At 39.4% G+C, this 17,980-nt stretch overlaps 1 protein-coding gene across 3 annotated transcripts in view; it reads right to left on the bottom strand.

Annotated features, from left to right (window-relative positions):
- The window catches only part of MRPS27 (mitochondrial ribosomal protein S27), a 61,052-nt gene that overhangs the window by 12,575 nt on the left and 30,497 nt on the right, over nucleotides 1-17,980 (bottom strand). For all 3 annotated transcript variants that reach the window (XM_048851768.2, XM_048851770.2, XM_048851767.2), the window contains 3 exons: nucleotides 4,340-4,454; nucleotides 3,672-3,750; nucleotides 2,836-2,951 (listed from right to left, as the gene is read on the bottom strand). In XM_048851768.2, coding sequence (XP_048707725.2) covers nucleotides 2,836-2,951; nucleotides 3,672-3,750; nucleotides 4,340-4,454 — 310 coding nt within the window. The remainder of the gene's footprint in view (nucleotides 1-2,835; nucleotides 2,952-3,671; nucleotides 3,751-4,339; nucleotides 4,455-17,980) is intronic.

Here is a 17,980-nt window from a genome sequence, read left to right as displayed (position 1 = left end):
TGTATTTGTCAAGAACCAATCAAGCCTAACCAACCTACTTTCCTTCTTTGATAGGTTTACTGGGTTTAGTAGATGGGAGTGAAGCAGTAGATGTGATATATCTTGATTTTAGTGAAAGTTTTGACAGTCCCTCATGACAGTCTCATAAGTAATCTAGGTAAATATGATCTAGATGAAATTATTACAAAGTGGATGCACAATTGGTTGAAAAATTAGTTATCAATGATTTGCTGTCAAACTGAAAGGCCATATTTAATGGGGCCCAGCGGGGTCTGTCCTGGGTCCAGTACTATTCAATTTTTTCATTTAATGCTTGGATGAAGGAGAGGAGAATATGTCAATAAAATTTGTGGATGACACCAATCGGAGGGGGATTACAAGTACATTGGAGTATAAGATTAGAATTCAAAATGATCTCGATAAATTAGAGATTTGGTCTGAAATCAGCAAGATGAAATTCAATAAAGATAAGTGTAAAGTACTTCAGGTAGGAAGGAAAAATCAAATGCACAAATACAAAATTGGGAATAACTGGCTAGACAGTAGTACTACAGAATAGGATCTAGGGGGTTACAGTGGCTCATAAATTGAATGTGGGTCAACAATCTGATGCAGCTTCAAAAAAGACAAATATAATTCTGAGTAATGCGAGTGTTGTGTCTAAGGCAAAGGAGGTAATTGTCCCACTCTACACAACACTGGTGAGGCCTCAGCTGGACTACTATGTCCAGTTTTGGGCACCTCACTTTAGGAAAGATGTGGACAAACTAGAGAAAGTCCAGAGGAAAGCAACAAAAAATGATAGAAGGTTTAGAAAACTTGACCTGTGAGGAAAGACTAGGCATGTTTAGTATTGATAAAAGAAGATTGAGGGGGCAGGGAGAGGATCTGATAACGGTCTTCAAATATGTTAAAGGCTGTTATAAAAAGGACAGTGGTTGACTGTTCTTCATGGCAAGTCAAGAAGTAATTGGCTTAATCTGCTGCAAGGGAGTTTTAAGTTAGATATTAGGAAAACCTTTTTAACAATAAGGACGGTTCAGTACTGAAATGAGCTTCCAAGGGAGGCTATAGAACCATCACTGAAGGTTTTTAAGTACAGGTTAGACAAACACCTGTCAGGGACAGTCTAGGCATACATGGTCCTGCCTCCACACACAAGGGGTTGGACTAAATAACCTCTCAAGGTCCCTTCCAACCCTTCATTTTTATTATTTCTATGAACACAAAAGAGAATGAAAGTAAAAGACAGTGAATTGAAGGGGCCCTAAACTCTTCAATAACTCTGTTTTATTGCATTGCACTCCAGTATCTTGGTGTATCCCCCTCACCCTTGAAAAACTATTAAACAAATTAATATCCTCATGGGGAGTAAAAATTGAGCCAAGAGACTCCTGAAGTACATGGGCTTTCAATAGCAGAGGGATTCAGCATCCTGAATTAACAAGGTATTTAAGGGCACATTTTCAAGACATGGCATTTGTGTGTGTATATTCTATCACCTGATGGTGTCTGAATATGCATAGCAAACACACAATGGATTCTGTCATGTTGACTAGCATTTGTGGTCATGGTAACAATGCAAGCGATGTATGTAGGTGATTTGCATATACCCAAATAGAGGATGGGATTTTTGTTCCCCTAGATTCATGATTATGCAATCAGGAAAGACAACTCAAATGACTGACTTTTATAGACGAAAGGGAAGAAAGGAGAATAGGGCAATTGAACAAACAGGTATCAGCAATGAAAAATATATGAAATTACTAGCCAACTGATTAAAACCTTATGACATCTGTGGTTTCTTTTAATATGTTACTGAATATGTTTCAAGTAACAAAAATGGGGCCTTTAAGCACTCTTCTTAAAGAAGAAGTGCTCCGCCCAGGAGCTGAGTGAGGGGGATGTCGCCACTTTTGGGAAGACCCCCAGGGAAGCGCTGCCCAGAGCCCACCTCACCCCATCCCATGCCCTAATCCCCTGTCCCCTCCCACATCCAAACTCTGCTGCTGGGAGGATGTGGGGGGTGCAATGGCCCAAGACTGCCCCAGCAGCTGTTGGTGCGACTGGCACAGGGGCTGCCTGAGCCAGGCACACCAGCCACTGCAGAAGTCACAGAAAGTCACGGAATCCGTGACAAACTCGCAGCCTTAGTGATAAGAGACAAAGCTGCCCCTGAGCCAGGCACACCAGCCACTGCAGAAGTCATGGAAAGTCACGGAATCCGTGACAAACTCGCAGCCTTAGTGATAAGAGACAAAGCTAGTTAAAAAAACCTGAGTATTGTATACTGAATCCAATATTTCCAGAACCCAACAGGTGTCAGAAATCCTCGTGAAAAAACTACACAGCACTAGACCCTTACCGCCATCATTGCCACTGAAGAACATCCCTACCTGTGAGTAACACTTACATTCTCTTTCTGTGGTGCTTCCCAGACTGCATTGTTTAGTAAATAAATTGTAAATGTATCTTTTTATAGCTTTTCTTTATTTGCACTTATAAAATTTTTCAAATGACTTGGAGCCCAGTACTAGTCAATCCTGCAGATAGAAAGAAACGATGCCTAATCTGCACCGTAAACTCTGGTTCTTCTTTATTTAATCTCCTAAACATCTAGAAATACCCAGCCTACTTTTGAGAGACAGAGATAACAAAAGGGACACCGATTTTGCTTTTCCTATGCTGATAAAATCAGCTGAAATGTTGGCACCTGATCACTTCATTTTCTAAGTTAACTTGGATGGGTGTTACCTAGTTTAGTACCCCCACGGGGATGCAGTAACCCTTTGAACCTGAGGCACTGTAGATAGTTTTAATGTGCAGCGAGCTTACTGTAAATTCTGATTTGGTTCCCAGGTATTTGTATAAGACATGGAGGGAGAGAAGTTGTGTTGAGAATTCATCAAAGCTTTCCTGAAGCATGATCTCAGTAACTACTGACACAGCATCTATGGAGGAAAATAAAATAACAATTTACAGGCTGAAAACACTGGCAAAACTCACGGTGACTTCAGTGGATGCAGAATCAGAGTCATAATGAGATAGGAAAAAAAACCAGCTTCCTTATACCTAGTACTAGAGAACTACCGTATACAATTCAGGCTACTCTGAGCCCTGGTCTACACTACAATTTTATGTTGGTATAACTACATTGCCCTAAGCAACAGTTCTACGACCTAACCCCTGGTGTAGACAACTACTGTCTCTCAGGGAGGTGGAGAACCTGCACACATCTACCAGCAAACTGGTAAATGACTTCATGATTAAGCTGTTTGCAATAAATCTGCTATTAAATGAGTATTCTATCTCAGATATCTAATTAATACTCCCTGCCCTTACCCCACCACATAATATACAATATGCTTGACTTCAAAAACAAGGGGAAAAGGTAGTTTAGATTGAAGAGAAGTTAAAGATGGTAGAAAGCTGATGAATCCTAAGTGTTTCAAAATTATGCAAAGACACCAAAGGAAACAGAGGAACCAAATGTAATCGTGTGGAAAAGTAGATTGGGGCAGGGCGGAAGATATGTTAAACTCCAGAGGGAAAAAAAGGGCTTTAAGAGAAACAATTTTGGTTTTAATTCACTATAAGACTTTTAAAAATCCAATGTACCATTGTTATGAAAAGCATAAAATTGATGACATAACTGATATGTGGTTTCTTACCTTCATAATTTTCATTCTTTATAAAATAATCCAATAATATATTGAAGATAAAGTTATCTGGGAAAATTCCATATTGTACCTAAAAAGGAGAGAGAGAAAAACACATTGAAAAATATCATGAGTGCTCTATGTTTGGAATTGTGATTTTAATAAGTGCGACAGTGATTAGAACATGGGAGAGGCATCTTGTATAATGTGGTGTTTATTTGTTTAAATTTAATCAACAAAAGAACTAACACACATGCTTGCAGACTTGGGCCATGGATGTAAGCGTTCAGAATCAGAGCCCATGTGCTTATCACCCTGATAACTATGTTTCTATGACATGTCCTTTCCTCCACCATTGGTGGTTTTCTGTCCTCTTTTTAGATTTCTTCAGGATTGGGTAGGAACTGTCTTCCCATATGTCTGTACAGTGGCCAGCACATTTTGGACACTACCACAGTGCATGCGGGGGAAAAGACATCAAGTGGGGAAAAGTAAAAAAAAAAAAGCTGGGAAGAGCTTTATTTCAAGCTCTGTTCCATCTATATTTTTAAATTCCACAAAAGTATGTAATCCAAGACTGCAGTCTATGGGGAGACTTGCTTATGATAGGAATTCAGAATAAGCTACACTTGTCTAATGCTGATCAAATAAAATCTTGCCTTTTCTCTTAAAAACCTCACCTTGTTTTTTAATGTGTACAAGGCTTTGTCCTGTGCACCATATTTGATGCACTGTCTGATCCAGCTGTGGATAGTCCAGTCTTTCAGGTACCAGCAGTTCGGACTATGTCGAAACCTAAAGGACAAAACAGAAGAGTCTTCAGTTACAATTAATTTCTTCCCAGAAGTCTCACAGATGCAAAGGGCATAACTTAAAACAATCAGCAGTATTTAAGAACACCACCATCACCTCACCCCACAAAAAAGGTGTATCTTTTTGTAGCTGCAGCAGTATGAAAGCTCTGCCTATACTTTGATGCCTTAGGCCCAACTTATTAATATTAGAATGGTAAACATACGCAAATCTTTTATAAATTTATCCTGCCTACCTGAACTTTGATGAGTCAGATACTATGGGACCTGACCCCCCCCCCCCGCCCATGATTTTGTAGTACACTTCTACTCCGATATAACGCAACCCGATATAACACGAATTCGGATATAACGCGGTGAAGCAGCGCTCCGGGGGGATGGGGTGGGGCTGGGCTGCGCGCTCCGGTGGATCAAAGCAAGTTTGATATAACTTGGTTTCACCTATAATGCGGTAAGATTTTTTGGCTCCCAAGGACAGCGTTATATCGGGGTAGAGGTGTATTAGCAAGCATTATCTATGCTCATCAAAGAAAGGATCTAGCCAGTCCTTCCATTCTCCTAGAGGAATATAACTTAATCATGTTATGAAGGGGACAGAAAGGAACCGAAAAGGATTACTTAATTTTTAAACTGAGTTCATCTAGTTTGAGCTCTTGTATAACACATAGGACTTCCCTCAAATAATTCCTAGAGCAGATCTTTTAGGAAAACATCCAATCTTGATTTAAAAATGGTCAGTGATGGAGAATCCACTGCGACCCTTAGTAAGTTGTTCCAATGGTTAATTACTCCTACCATTAAAAATTTGTCTTATTTCCAGTCGGAAAATATTTTTGAGGCGCCTGGGCCTGATTCACATATCCCACCTCACATACCCCTGAGTACCTCAATTGCTTTCGGTGGCATTACACTGATTTATACCAATGTCAGTCTGATTAGACTCGGACCCATGGAAGTGCTCACTGAATAAAAACAAACATTAAATTTAAACAAGTTAATTAATTTTTCCTGTATTTACTTTTTGTTACAATCATAACTTCAAGTGGATTTCCTCTGGGGAGAAAACCTCACAAGCCAAGTTGCAACCCAGAACAAATCTCTATGCCTCTATCAAGTTGGGGTAGGAGGAGGTAAAGGAAAGCAGGATTTAAAATGGAAGTGTTGAGACAACCTTAAATTCTGATCAGGTACAAGGTTTTAGGACTAAATGTATTTTCCAGTGAAAGCCTATTCTTCCCCATCTCCCTCCCCACAAAAAAAAAAGAGCATCTGAAAATAATATTTTGCACCAGAGAATGAAAAACCTAGAACTCATGCTCCATCTTATATAGTAGCTCCAATTGGTTTTCATAAACCTCACAGTCAGCTTCCTGCTGCTGCTGGTCATTTTCACAAAGGGCATCAGCCTATGATGAACAGCTGAGGATTGGGGATGGTGCAGATCCAAACTTGCAAGATTAAATGCTGGAAGGTTCATCCTTATTCACCCAAATATGTCTCACGATTTGTTCGGAAAATTAGTGACCAAAACCTGCAGATTCTTGCAGTAGTTATAGTCTGTAAAATAAACTAAAAGCCCCTATGGTAGGGTCCGTCCTGCTCTTGGGCTGAATTACATATCTAAGTGTCAAGAGATACCTGAAACCTTTCATGTTTTGCACTGTGCATCAAGAAAAGGTTTTATGCCTAAAGTACAAAAGCTCCAGTTCCTGCAGAAAAATGCGATGGCTGAGTTGTACTAATGTGCAGATGCTAGCAGCCTGGAGCTACGCTACATCACCATTTAGTTGCAGGATTGGCTCTTCCATCTGAATGAGCATGCTTTCCAGAACATTTATCAGATTATTGTAGCACCAACCCTCTCCCCCTCTCCTCCCCCGTGAATTCCTACAAATTGTATCCTATGGCTAAAGGCTATACAGATCACCAAGCTTGGAAACCAGGGAGAAAATGTTCAAGTCTATAGAATCTGCAGAGTTGCTAGAGACTGGACTGCCAAAAGCAGTGACTTTGAGATGTAAGCTACTAAATAAGGTCTAAGTATAGAGTTATTTACGTGGCAGATGAGAGCACACTTTTTAAATATCAAGATATAACATGCACTCTGTTGATCTACTTGCTTTCTACTCTTCTCCCTCTTCTTCCCCCCAACTCTGATATTGGGAACAGCAAGATCCTATATTTGCTTTAATGAAAGTCCTGCTTCACTAATGCTTACAAGAAGCATCAATTACACACATTCAGACTTAATCATATCTTGACGAAACAATTATCTAATTGCTACAGACTATTTCACCAGTCATTTTAAAAAAAAAAGGTCAGAATGAAATCTTGACATCCACTGCCAGATAATTCAAAGTTGCTTCATTAAACAGCTAACATCCTTTCCTAAGTACAAAAATACAGTCCTGCACTAGAAAGACATGACCGTAATACTTTCAAATACACTAAAAATATCCCACTGATCTCTACCTGGTCTTTAGTATTTTTTTCCAGTGGGGTGGTAGTAAAGGCTTGAAGGGAACATTAAAAGAATTAAGACTAATAATGGATCTGAATATTCATCTTTAAGCAGAGCTGTGTTTCTCTTCTAAAAGATACCAGACACAGCGATGCCTCCATTATTTCTCCCTGCATGCTAGAAGCACTACAGTATATTGTAATGCTGAAATTTTTTTCTGGATTCAAGAGTTAAATTGCAAGTGAATGGTAAAGGGCTTTAGCAGGAAGTGCTATGTTGTCTAAAAACTGGAGTCAGCCTGAAATTAATTTAATTAGCGAAAGTTTCTGAAAATGACACGACCATCAAAGTCCTTGGAGGGTATACAGTAAAGATGACTAAAACACTGGTGATTGTGACCTGGGACTGGTTTTCCTTTGTGGGTGAACAGCACCCAATATGATGTGGGCACCACCAGTGTACAAATAATAATTATTTGTATTACTGTAACACATAGGAGCTCCAATCATGGACCAGGACCCCCTTGTGTTAAAAACCCTGTACAAACACAGAACAAAGCTTGTCCCTGTCCCAAAAGAGCTTACTATCTAAGAAATTAATAATTACTAAACAGTTGTGCATGGAAAGGGAAGGCGGGGAGCAGTGCCAAATTAACCCACTTTGTCTCCACATTAGCAAGACTACATGTGTGCGCGCGTGCGCCATGTATGTGCGTGCATGTATAGATCCCTTTGCAGTAGCACATTTTCCTGGCAGGCAGGTGATGGAATCAGTTGTGAAAGGAAAATATATCGGATCTGTCTTTGCATAATTTGTGACTCCTGGTGTGCTTGCATAGATTACTGTATCAGCTGGGGACCGAAGCCAATAGATCATTCAATTTTTATAACTAACCCAGATGAAATATCCAAATGTTGTAGCAGATAGTTTTGTTTGAAATGGAAGAGGAAAAAATGCTGGTCATTTGGACAAGTATCAATATCCCCCTCCTCTCAAACACACAACAGGATATAATTAGGGAATGCAATATGTGCAGGGACAGACAAAAAATTAGGAGGTGGATAAACCACAGAAAGACGGCTATGGCAGACCAGAGGATAGATACTGAATTTAAAGAAGCCTCTAGCAATTCCTATATTTTCAGTGGAAAGACTAGGAGGTTATCATCCAGATGTCAGCTAAACAGATTCATTCCTCGCAGGTCTAATAAAACTTCAAGAAATATCAGATTCTTATGACACACTCAGAAAAGACAAAGGGAAGAATCTATACCAGTATTAGTGTAGCTCAGTGTTGGAATAGTTTAGTGTTAATGGAGGAGAAATCAATATGGCGATTCTCATGGCCACTGAACTGAGAACATCTCTCCCTACAGGGAACCCAGAGTCAGTGAACTAGAGAGATCATTGTGAAACTAAATATGTAGAATGCAATAATGTACCTTGATTCTACTACCAAAAGTAGCATGTCTCCTCCCTCCCCCTGTGTGGAAATAATCTACTTTAGTGAGGTGACTGATTCAAACTATTGCTTAATACTTGCAGAAACTAGTTATTAATATATCTTGGAGTTGGCAGCTATGATGTACAGATGTATTCAGCACAACTGACATGACTTCAGCTGAGAAACTCCCTACTATCAATGAGTTGTAGATAAAGCCTGCATATTACACTGAGAATATAGTCCTAAACTACTGATTTCCTGCATCAGGACTTTATTTGTTATTTATAGTAATACTGAAATATTTCAGTGTTTTAGACAACAGTGAATAATGAAGCAATTTATCAGATGCTGAAAATGCATTAGGGCTGGCTTTTCTGCTCAAAACTGTAAGAAGTGCAGAACAAGCTGAGTTGGTTCCTTTTTTAAACATAAGAATTGCCCTTTTAAAATTTGTCTGATGCCACCAAGTGGTGAAATTATATATTACCACATTCATATACAGGTTTCAGAGTAACAGCCGTGTTAGTCTGTATTCGCAAAAAGAAAAGGAGTACTTGTGGCACCTTAGAGACTAACCAATTTATTTGAGCATAAGCTTTCGTGAGCTACAGCTCACTTCATCGGATGCATACTGTGGAAAGTGTAGAAGCATTCATATACAGTTTTTCAAGGAAATTACAGTAGTCCTGAAGCCGACAACAAAATGGTAAAGAAGGCAGCAAATTCTCTTCAGTTAAAAAAAAAAAAAAAAAGTAAAGATGCCAGAACTTGCATGTTCCAGAACTAGTTCACAGAATCAGAGCAGTGGCAGATGGAACAGATCAATTGAGCTGTCTAGTCCTCTCTGTCCCCCAAACCATTCAAGATGGTTCCCTAGAAAAAAATTCTGATTTTTAAATTCTACTTTAAAATGTCCAGTTGTTGATGGGGCTTCTGTCACTACTTCCCTTGAGAGATTATTTCACATTTCAGGATGGCCTTGTGGTTAAGGCACTGGACTTGGACTCAAAGGTGTGGATTCAATTTCCAGCTCTGCTAGAGACTTACTTCCTGCGTGCAATCTCTCTGTTTCCCGTCTGTAAAATGGGAACAACAACTTCCTTGGTCTTGTCTATTTAGACAGCAAGCTCATCAAGGCGGGGACTGTCTCTTATGAAGTGTATGTGCAATGTACAATGGGATCTCTGAGGCCTCGAGGCGCTTTTGTAGTAATTGCATTTTGTAGAGGATTTTTACTGAATTTCACCTGAAATTTCCCTTTTTTTAAATGTCATCTTGTTATTCCTAAACAACTTTGAACGACCCTAAATATTTTTTTCTCTCTCTCTGGCAATGACAGTCTTCACATATTTGGAAGATTGCTATCATACTTCCCACCTCTACCCATAACTGATGCTCATAGCTTTCACTCATCTTAACTTTCCTCATAATAGTTAACCTATCAGCTGATTGGTGTAGTTTTTCTCCCTTTCATAGCATGGATCCTGTCTTATGTTGAACACTACAGTGAAATTCTTCATTTAACTTTTAAGATGTCTTTTAGTTCTCTAGAACCAAAATGGGGGATGGATCTGGATGCTAATCTGTTTTAATCTGGAAAAGGAACAGAGTCAGGATTCTTCTCATCCACTTCAGATTCTAAAAGGTCTTGGAGCAAAATAGAAATGGAAATAACAAGATGAAAAATGCCTCAACTCCTAAGAAACATCTCTAATTGCCAGGAAGAAGCGGCCTCTCTGGAATTAATCCAAAGCCACTCCACTTTCTAAATGCAAGTCATATGGAGATGCAAAGCTCCTTGGCAATGCCATGTTTTTTTTCTTCCAAGGCACATTTTTCAAGCTACAGTGCATAATGATCAAATAGACTTAGCTTGGAAACTAACATGCGAAGAAAAACGTCACCTAAATGTCTCCTTTGTTCGTCAGGTCAAGCTATATACCCTGGGAGAAATCCTCGGCATTTGAAATGGGCCCAGAGGCAGTGATCATGTGTCAACGTCAAGACAATTGCCCTGCAAAACTTTGTGGTTTGGAAATTTCCTTTTTAAAACATGAGTGAGTGAAGGAAGTGTCAGTTTTCTCTCTTTTCAGCTATATCCGTGTGTGTGTGTGTGTGTCTGTCTGCACGAGTGTGTATACTCTGTTTAAAATCCAGTACAGTACGTAGTCATACCATTCATGCAAGAAAAAGACAAGTCATTTCTTAACATAATGACTCTAACTTCAGGTAGGAGCACAGGGAACAATTTTTTATTTTTATTTTTACTTTTAAAGTAAAATAAAAACATTATATAGAATTAATGTAGAATACTGTTGCTACATAGTATAACAAATCAATTATCTTTTAAAAACAGATTGATCAAGTCAGTGCGGGGGGTGGGGGGGGAAGAGCAGAATATTTGTAAATTGGGGGAGCAGAATAATTGTCAGGCACAACTGCTCTCTCCTACAAGTAGGCCACTATAGAAAAGCCTCACCGCACTACCTGAAAAGGGTCATGTGTTTAGATTATCAACCATTACGTTTTAATTCTTTATCTGCTTTCTCTAAAGGAGTTTAAACCTGTTATCCCTTGCCTCTGAGCTATTCTAAGCATTTGTATTCCACCCACTGCCACAGCATCTATATGGTTGCCTTTTTTTTCTTCCCCAAGTAATTTGTAATTTCTGTAGTACCTTCCTTCTTAGCATCACAAAGAGCTTTCCAAGCACTGATGAATTTAGCCTTACAATAAGGCTTTCAGGTAGGGGGCAATTATTAAGGTCTTTTAGAGATGGGAAACTGAGGCACAGAAGCATAGTTAAGTTTCAGAGTAACAGCCGTGTTAATCTGTTTTCGCAAAAAGAAAAGGAGTACTTGTGGAACCTTAGAGACTAACCAATTTATTTGAGCATGAGCTTTCGTGAGCTACAGCTCACTTCATCGGATGCATACCGTGGAAACTGCAGCATAGTTAAGTCACCCAGCAAGTCTGTAGCAGAACAGGGAATAGAACCCAGAACTCAAAACCCTGTGGCCAGGCTTCACTACTTAATCATACTTGCCACTCCCTTCTCTCCCCTTCCGATTCCATTGTCCTTTTATTTTTATCTTGTCCAAAGTGTGGTTGGTTGGTTTTTGTTTTTACCACCCATGTGCAGTAATAATCAAGAGTGGTAAAAGCACCAGACACATTTGGTGTGGATTTTTGTTGGGAGAAGTACACACTTGCATATACCGTCATTTAGGAAGAGTTTAGATGTGCATGGGTTTGCATGAGAAATTCATATGATCATGGAAAACAATCTCTTAACAGTATAAGGAATAGTATTTACCATTCAACAATCTTGAAAAGGCTAACATTTTGCTCAAAACTATTCTGCTGCATAGAAAGAACAGCTTCAAAAGGTCTCTTTCAATCAGTGACTGAGGGGCAATCAAGCCATATGCTGGCAAGATCTGGTCCATCCATTAGTGACCCATTTAGTATATTTGACAGTCATTTATGTGAATTGCCTTACAAATGACTGACAAGCTGAATTTTTGATATAACAAGCACTTCTGCCCAATGTTGTCAATCTCTAGCCTTATGTCATTTCAAATGCTCCTCTTTCTTTTGATAGAGTTAACACATCTCTCTGAACAAACCAGAAAAGAACAATCTTATGTTTAGAGAGGAAAACAGGATTGTCAAGCAGTTGCAAAAAAAGTAAGAGCTGCTACTCATTTCATACGAAAATATTAATGGAGACTCACTGCACAAAGACAAAGGAAATGCTGTGTTTTCATAAAAATACTATTTCTTTTCTAATGCTGCTTTTGTGTAACAGCAGCAGTTCTAGAACCTGCAGCAAAGCCCAACAGGGAGAACACACAAGGTGCCCCCCTTCAGGATTTGATACTTTCTCAATTGATGGAAAACTCCCCTGGCTGTTACTGCAGTTCCTCCAGAATCTTCTAATGGCCACATCTCTTCAGAACAATATGAAACAATACACTAGCGATAGTCTTAAGATGCATCAACAAAAGTTTGGTTCTCAAAACAAGGTTCTCATCATGCCTCAAGTCCTCCTCAATATGATTTTGATTAAGGGACTGTGGGTGTTTTTCATAACCCAGAATAACAGTTCTTCAGACTCAGGCATTGTCTAGACCAGGATTTAAAGGTGCTAACTAACATGCTTTAAAAAGTCTAGAACAGACAAGACATATTGCCTTTAACGCAGTTGAGGTGACTGAGTTAAAGCCGTGTCTCCCAATTGTTTGCTGTGCAGTTTATATTGCACTTTGGGAGCCTACAGAAGAAAAGCACTGGGGAAGTGTAAACACTGCTAATAAACTCAGAAGATGGCATTTAGCCTAGTTTCCTGTAGAATGTAAGTCAATTATTTTATCAGTGTTTTAATTTTTTTTTTACATTTGAACAAAAACTAATGAACAAACATCTTTTGGATTTTACTTTTTCAGATTCTCAGCAGGACAGAAAGATGCATTAGAAAGAGATTAGTTTCACTCCTTGTTGCTCAAGGATAAATCCCCGATGAAAGACAGAGACCCAACAAACACTTTAAAATACTGGCCCTATTCTCCCCAGTCCTTAGGATGAACAGAGTATCTGATTGCACATCTCCCTCTCTCTCAATCCTAACAGAAAAGAAAAGGGGATAGGAGGAGAGAAGAAATCAGAATTTCTTGCCATGGTATGAAGAACTTTCATCATGAAGCTGAAACTCCTTTGAGGTGCAGCAGTTAAGTAAGTAAATGGGGAAAGCCTTTTCTTAACACAAAAAAATCTTACTGACAATGAAGGACACAGCTCCTAGGAATTCTGCCTCTTAAAAATACTTCTGGGCTTTTACAGTTGAAAATGACCAGATTTGAATACAAATGCCACTAATAATCTAGTGTTAGGATGCAGAGAACGATAGGCTCAGGAAAACATGGAGCATGATGGGGTGAGCTGTTGCTATAGCAATTCTACCAGAAGATAATCTCTAGTGCCTTCCTTAGTCCCCAGTGCAACCATAATAAAGTCTAATTTACAACCAACACTTGCATTAATTATATCTTCCCCTAGTATACTGGCATGGAAATACAGGTTATAAAATTATGAGCTGAGCAACACTTTAGAGTTCTTGCTTTGGGGAGGTCTTTGAATCTCAGCAATTTCAAAGTTTCAGGCTAAAACTTATTTGTTTTAAGGTTTGTTTTAAGGTTTGACAAAAGAGCAGTTGTACGGAGCCACTGCGTATCTGCGTATCTCTGAAAATTAATTAGACACAAAGGCTATAAAACTACAGCAAATGTAAGTAAAATACTTTTTCCTTCTGCCCTTTTAGTCACTCAGCCTTTCTGGATGCTCGTCACCGTCCTTACTGATTCTCCATCTGTCTGAAACTTGGCACATAAGTTATCAGCCAGATACATTTTTCAAAAACAAGTAAACATGTTGTTGAAAACGTACTTAAATTTTCTATTGCAGTCATCACCTTCCCATCTGGACTCATTATACAATTAGAGAGAGAGAGAGAGAGAGAGAGGAAGCCTTCCCAAAACTGGCAACAAGCCAATTAAATCCACTCCCTGCCCCTGCTAATCTCATATTGAAAGTTATTGTTAATTTACAGAGAGTGTCAAAAAGGTATGTTTCAAATGCTGTATTACTCAAGCACTAGCTATCAAATGACCTCATTTTTGAGAATGACAGCTTTATTTTTCAGCTCCTTGCTTGTTATTTGCTCAGATTGCCAATATTTCAGCCTATGGCCAACCCTCCATACTTAGCTGCTTCGAAAAGTTTTGCTCATTTTAATCTTAAAAAATTAGTTTTACAAGTGATGGCCTACTTTTTACTTTGTGCTAACAAAAGCTGTGCTGCCTCGCAGGAGGAAAGGAAGGCCTAAGGGCTATGTCTACATGGTCCCACAGTTTAGACTATGGGGTGTGAACTGTAGCGCACACTAGCATGCCATGCTTTGACTCCCCGTTGTGGACACTGCTGGGGTGAATTAAAAGGTACCTAGTTTGTTTTAACTTAGGAATGGTCTATACCTAAAAATTGCAAGCTGACAGGACCATTAAATAATTTGCTTAAGGCCAAAGAAAGAATCTGTGCCAGAGTTTGGATTAAAACTTGGGGTTCCAGGATTCCAGTCCCGTGTTCAGACCACTACCATATGCCTTTCCATTTCACAGTATAAAATAATACACTGTGGGTGCCATTAAAAAGAAAATATTGCCAACAAATACTGCATTACCACCATGACCTTCTATTCCAAGAACAGAAAAAACTGCAATAAATTATTGTGGGAAGCACTTGTAAATACTGACTTTTTAATGGTGGCTAATATATAGCTCACCTAGAAAGCCTTCACTTTGTAACAGACGTGTTGCGAAATCTGCTTATTCTATTCAAATTACAAATACTTCACATAATTTCTTTCTGGCACAGACTGGATGCTAGTTTGAACTGTGCCGCTTGCCACAATTACTTACACACTTGAATATCACAGGGGGCAAAACTGAATCCGTGCAGATTACGCAGCAACCTTTTCTTCTGGCTTCTGTACCAGAAACTTTAATTAGTGCGTTCTGAGACCAAGCCATTTATTCTGCAATGTCGTTCACTTTCAGACCAGATGCCCCAGAGGCAGAAAACAAAAGAGGGCAGTGCTGCAACAACGTAACTACTGAACAGATTTTATAAGATGATTTAACCTTTCAGGGGTGAACTTCACAATTGCTGCCACAAAATTTTAAGTGGCACTGGCACGAACCAATTTCCAAATTTAAAAATTCACCGCAATGATCATTCATTTCAAAATGTTTTAACCCAAAGTGGGTGATACCATTTCCCTGTCCCTGCTCCACATCTCAGAACAAGAGTCCATGTGGCAGATGAACATGGTTTTACTTTACTATTCTGTACTCACAATTCTTCACTATGACAATCTGATTCCACTATGCATTGCTACCTGAATTCATCATCAAGAGAGTGGTGTCAGAGCTAGAATGAATGAGATGAACTGCTAAGGAATACAAATGAGATTTTCATATTAAATGCACACACAACACTGACCAATTGATTCAGGCTCATTTGATGTTTTGGCCACAAATTGGCAGCTATTTCCAAAATGTAAAATGTTAGCGCATTGTTAGTAGATCCTGAGGCTTCCCACCTACGGGAATACAGAGAAAAATTCACTCATGGAGACAAAATCCTTATCTGACCACTCTCTCTGAAGGCTGCTACTGGGCTGCTTACCTTGAATCAGTGCTGTATCTCAGCATTACAGTCATGTCTAAGGTTTATCATGTATAATAAGTGAAGTAGAAAAGCCTTATTATACTATTAACTGAACAATATTACATTGTACAGTATTGTCAAGGCCATATTGTACTATAGCTCCGGATAATGGGTTCACCTCTCTCCTCTTCCTTCTTTGATACTGTTAACGTTACCACCTCCCCCCACGTCGCTCATGTCTATAATCTGGCAATCATCTTTGACTTGTCCCTCTCATTCGCCTCCCGCATCCAGGCTGTACTTAGTCTTGCTGGTTCTCCACAACATTTTGAAGATCCAGCCTTTCTGTCCTGCTTACAAAAAATCTCATGCATGCTCCAATCAGCTCCCCGCTTACTTACTGTGCAGCAACCCCCTCTTTTCCAGCCTCCCCAACATCCACAGTGTCTTCCTCTCTCCGGTCCATCCAGAATCCAGCTGCTAAAATTAAAACATTCCTCTGACCTCACTAACCCCTATGAATCTCTCCACTAGCCCTCCCCTTTTCCTTGGTATCAATTGTAACTTCTTGTCCTTGACTTCAAGGCCATATATAATTTTGCCACTCCCTACTTATCCAGCCTCATCTCTTACCACCTTGCTCCCACTCTGCCCATGAAGAGCACTCCTTTAATCCAACTCTCCAGCTAACACCTCCATGCTTTTTTTTCCAGCCTCTACGTTCAGAGCACCCTTTGTGAGCTGGCCTGACAGGCAATTAGCATTTCCTCATTTAAATCCTTCTGAAAACTCCCTTTTTTTGTGATTCTGCCAATAAGTGAGTCAATAACATTCATCACAGTCTTTATTTTAAAATTAGATCAATCTCAACAACTGTTGCAGTTGCAGTGGGGGAGGTTTAGATTGGATATTAGGAAAAACTTTTTCACTAAGAGGGTGGTGAAACACTGGAATGCGTTACCTAGGGAGGTGGTAGAATCTCCTTCCTTAGAGGTTTTTAAGGTCAGGCTTGACAAAGCCCTGGCTGGGATGATTTAACTGGGAATTGGTCCTGCTTCGAGCAGGGGGTTGGACTAGATGACCTTCTGGGGTCCCTTCCAACCCTGATATTCTATGATTCTATGAACTGCATGATTTTACTGTAGTAACATCTTTCCACCTGTATCTCCTCTTTGCTGTTTGTCACAACACTTTTTGTGACATGTCTGATGTCCAGATGTCAGCTTTGAAGGACTCAGACCATCCATTTCTTATACAGCACCTACCATCCTGCTGGATGCTATGAAGTAATATGCAGTCTAGTTAAGGATTTGATCATAGAACTTTGATGATAACAATCTATTTGTATCTCCTTCTTTACAAACCACTCATCTATTTAAGCCTCTTTTATTCAGTTACCAAACAAAACCCAAACCTTGAGTTCATCAAAAACAAAAAAACAAACAAACAATCCAACCCTGCATCCAAACTATGTTAGCCAACCTGAAGATTTCCCAGTACATCCTGTCTTCTGTGTGCCTAGCCTTCTCTAATTTTTTTGGGACAGGGGCTGTCTTTATTACTGTACTGTGCCGTGCCAAACTTGTTGTGAATACTAAACAATTAATAATGATAGAGCTGGTCGAAGCATTTTTTCCCAAAAGAATAGTGTGTGTGTGTGTGGGGGGGGGGGGGAGGGAATAAAGGTACATGCCCTAAAGTCAGTAGTAAGTCACAGTTAATACAACTTACAGATATGTATTGTAACTAATTTACTAATGGTGGGGTGGGGAAACACTACATTCTTGGATTTACAGCAACTGCTTAATATGCCAGTACTTCCTTATCAAATATTGAATTTAATCTAACAAGCATACTTATACAAGGAATATGGCTAGTTTTGCATTTTACACAGTTCTTTAAAAAAAAAAAAGTTAAGGCTTTTGTTTAAAAAGAGACAGCAAGAACCTAACTTAAAGTTCTGTATATATTACTGGATAAATGGTCAGAGTTGTTGGTTTTTCCAAGCTGCGTAGTTCCCATGTACATTCAATTAGGCTGTGTGGCTCAAAGCTCAGACAAATGACTTGAAAATGCCGGGGGATATTTTATTGTCCTTTCCTTTCCCATTTGAAAATGAACACTGTCAAGTTTGGTAGTCAGAAAATATGACCCACCTGTTGGGTTTGTGATTGCTGATGAGCATCAGAACATGGTGCAAGTGTGTGCATGCATGCAACGCTATTCCACCCCACTGTGCTGGCTTACTCAGCTCTTGCATTCAGACAGTGAACTGACATTTACAAGCATCCAGCTCTCTGAAGCGTTCATCGTGCATAAGGCTTATAAATGTCATGTTACCCATTGCATACAAAACCAGAGCAGACAGGCAGAACGGG

The sequence above is a fragment of the Caretta caretta genome, chromosome 5, assembly GCF_965140235.1.
Source record: "Caretta caretta isolate rCarCar2 chromosome 5, rCarCar1.hap1, whole genome shotgun sequence".
Lineage (NCBI taxonomy): Eukaryota > Metazoa > Chordata > Testudines > Cheloniidae > Caretta > Caretta caretta.
Note: the sequence above shows the minus strand (reverse complement) of the source record. Positions and strands in the feature narration are given on the sequence as shown.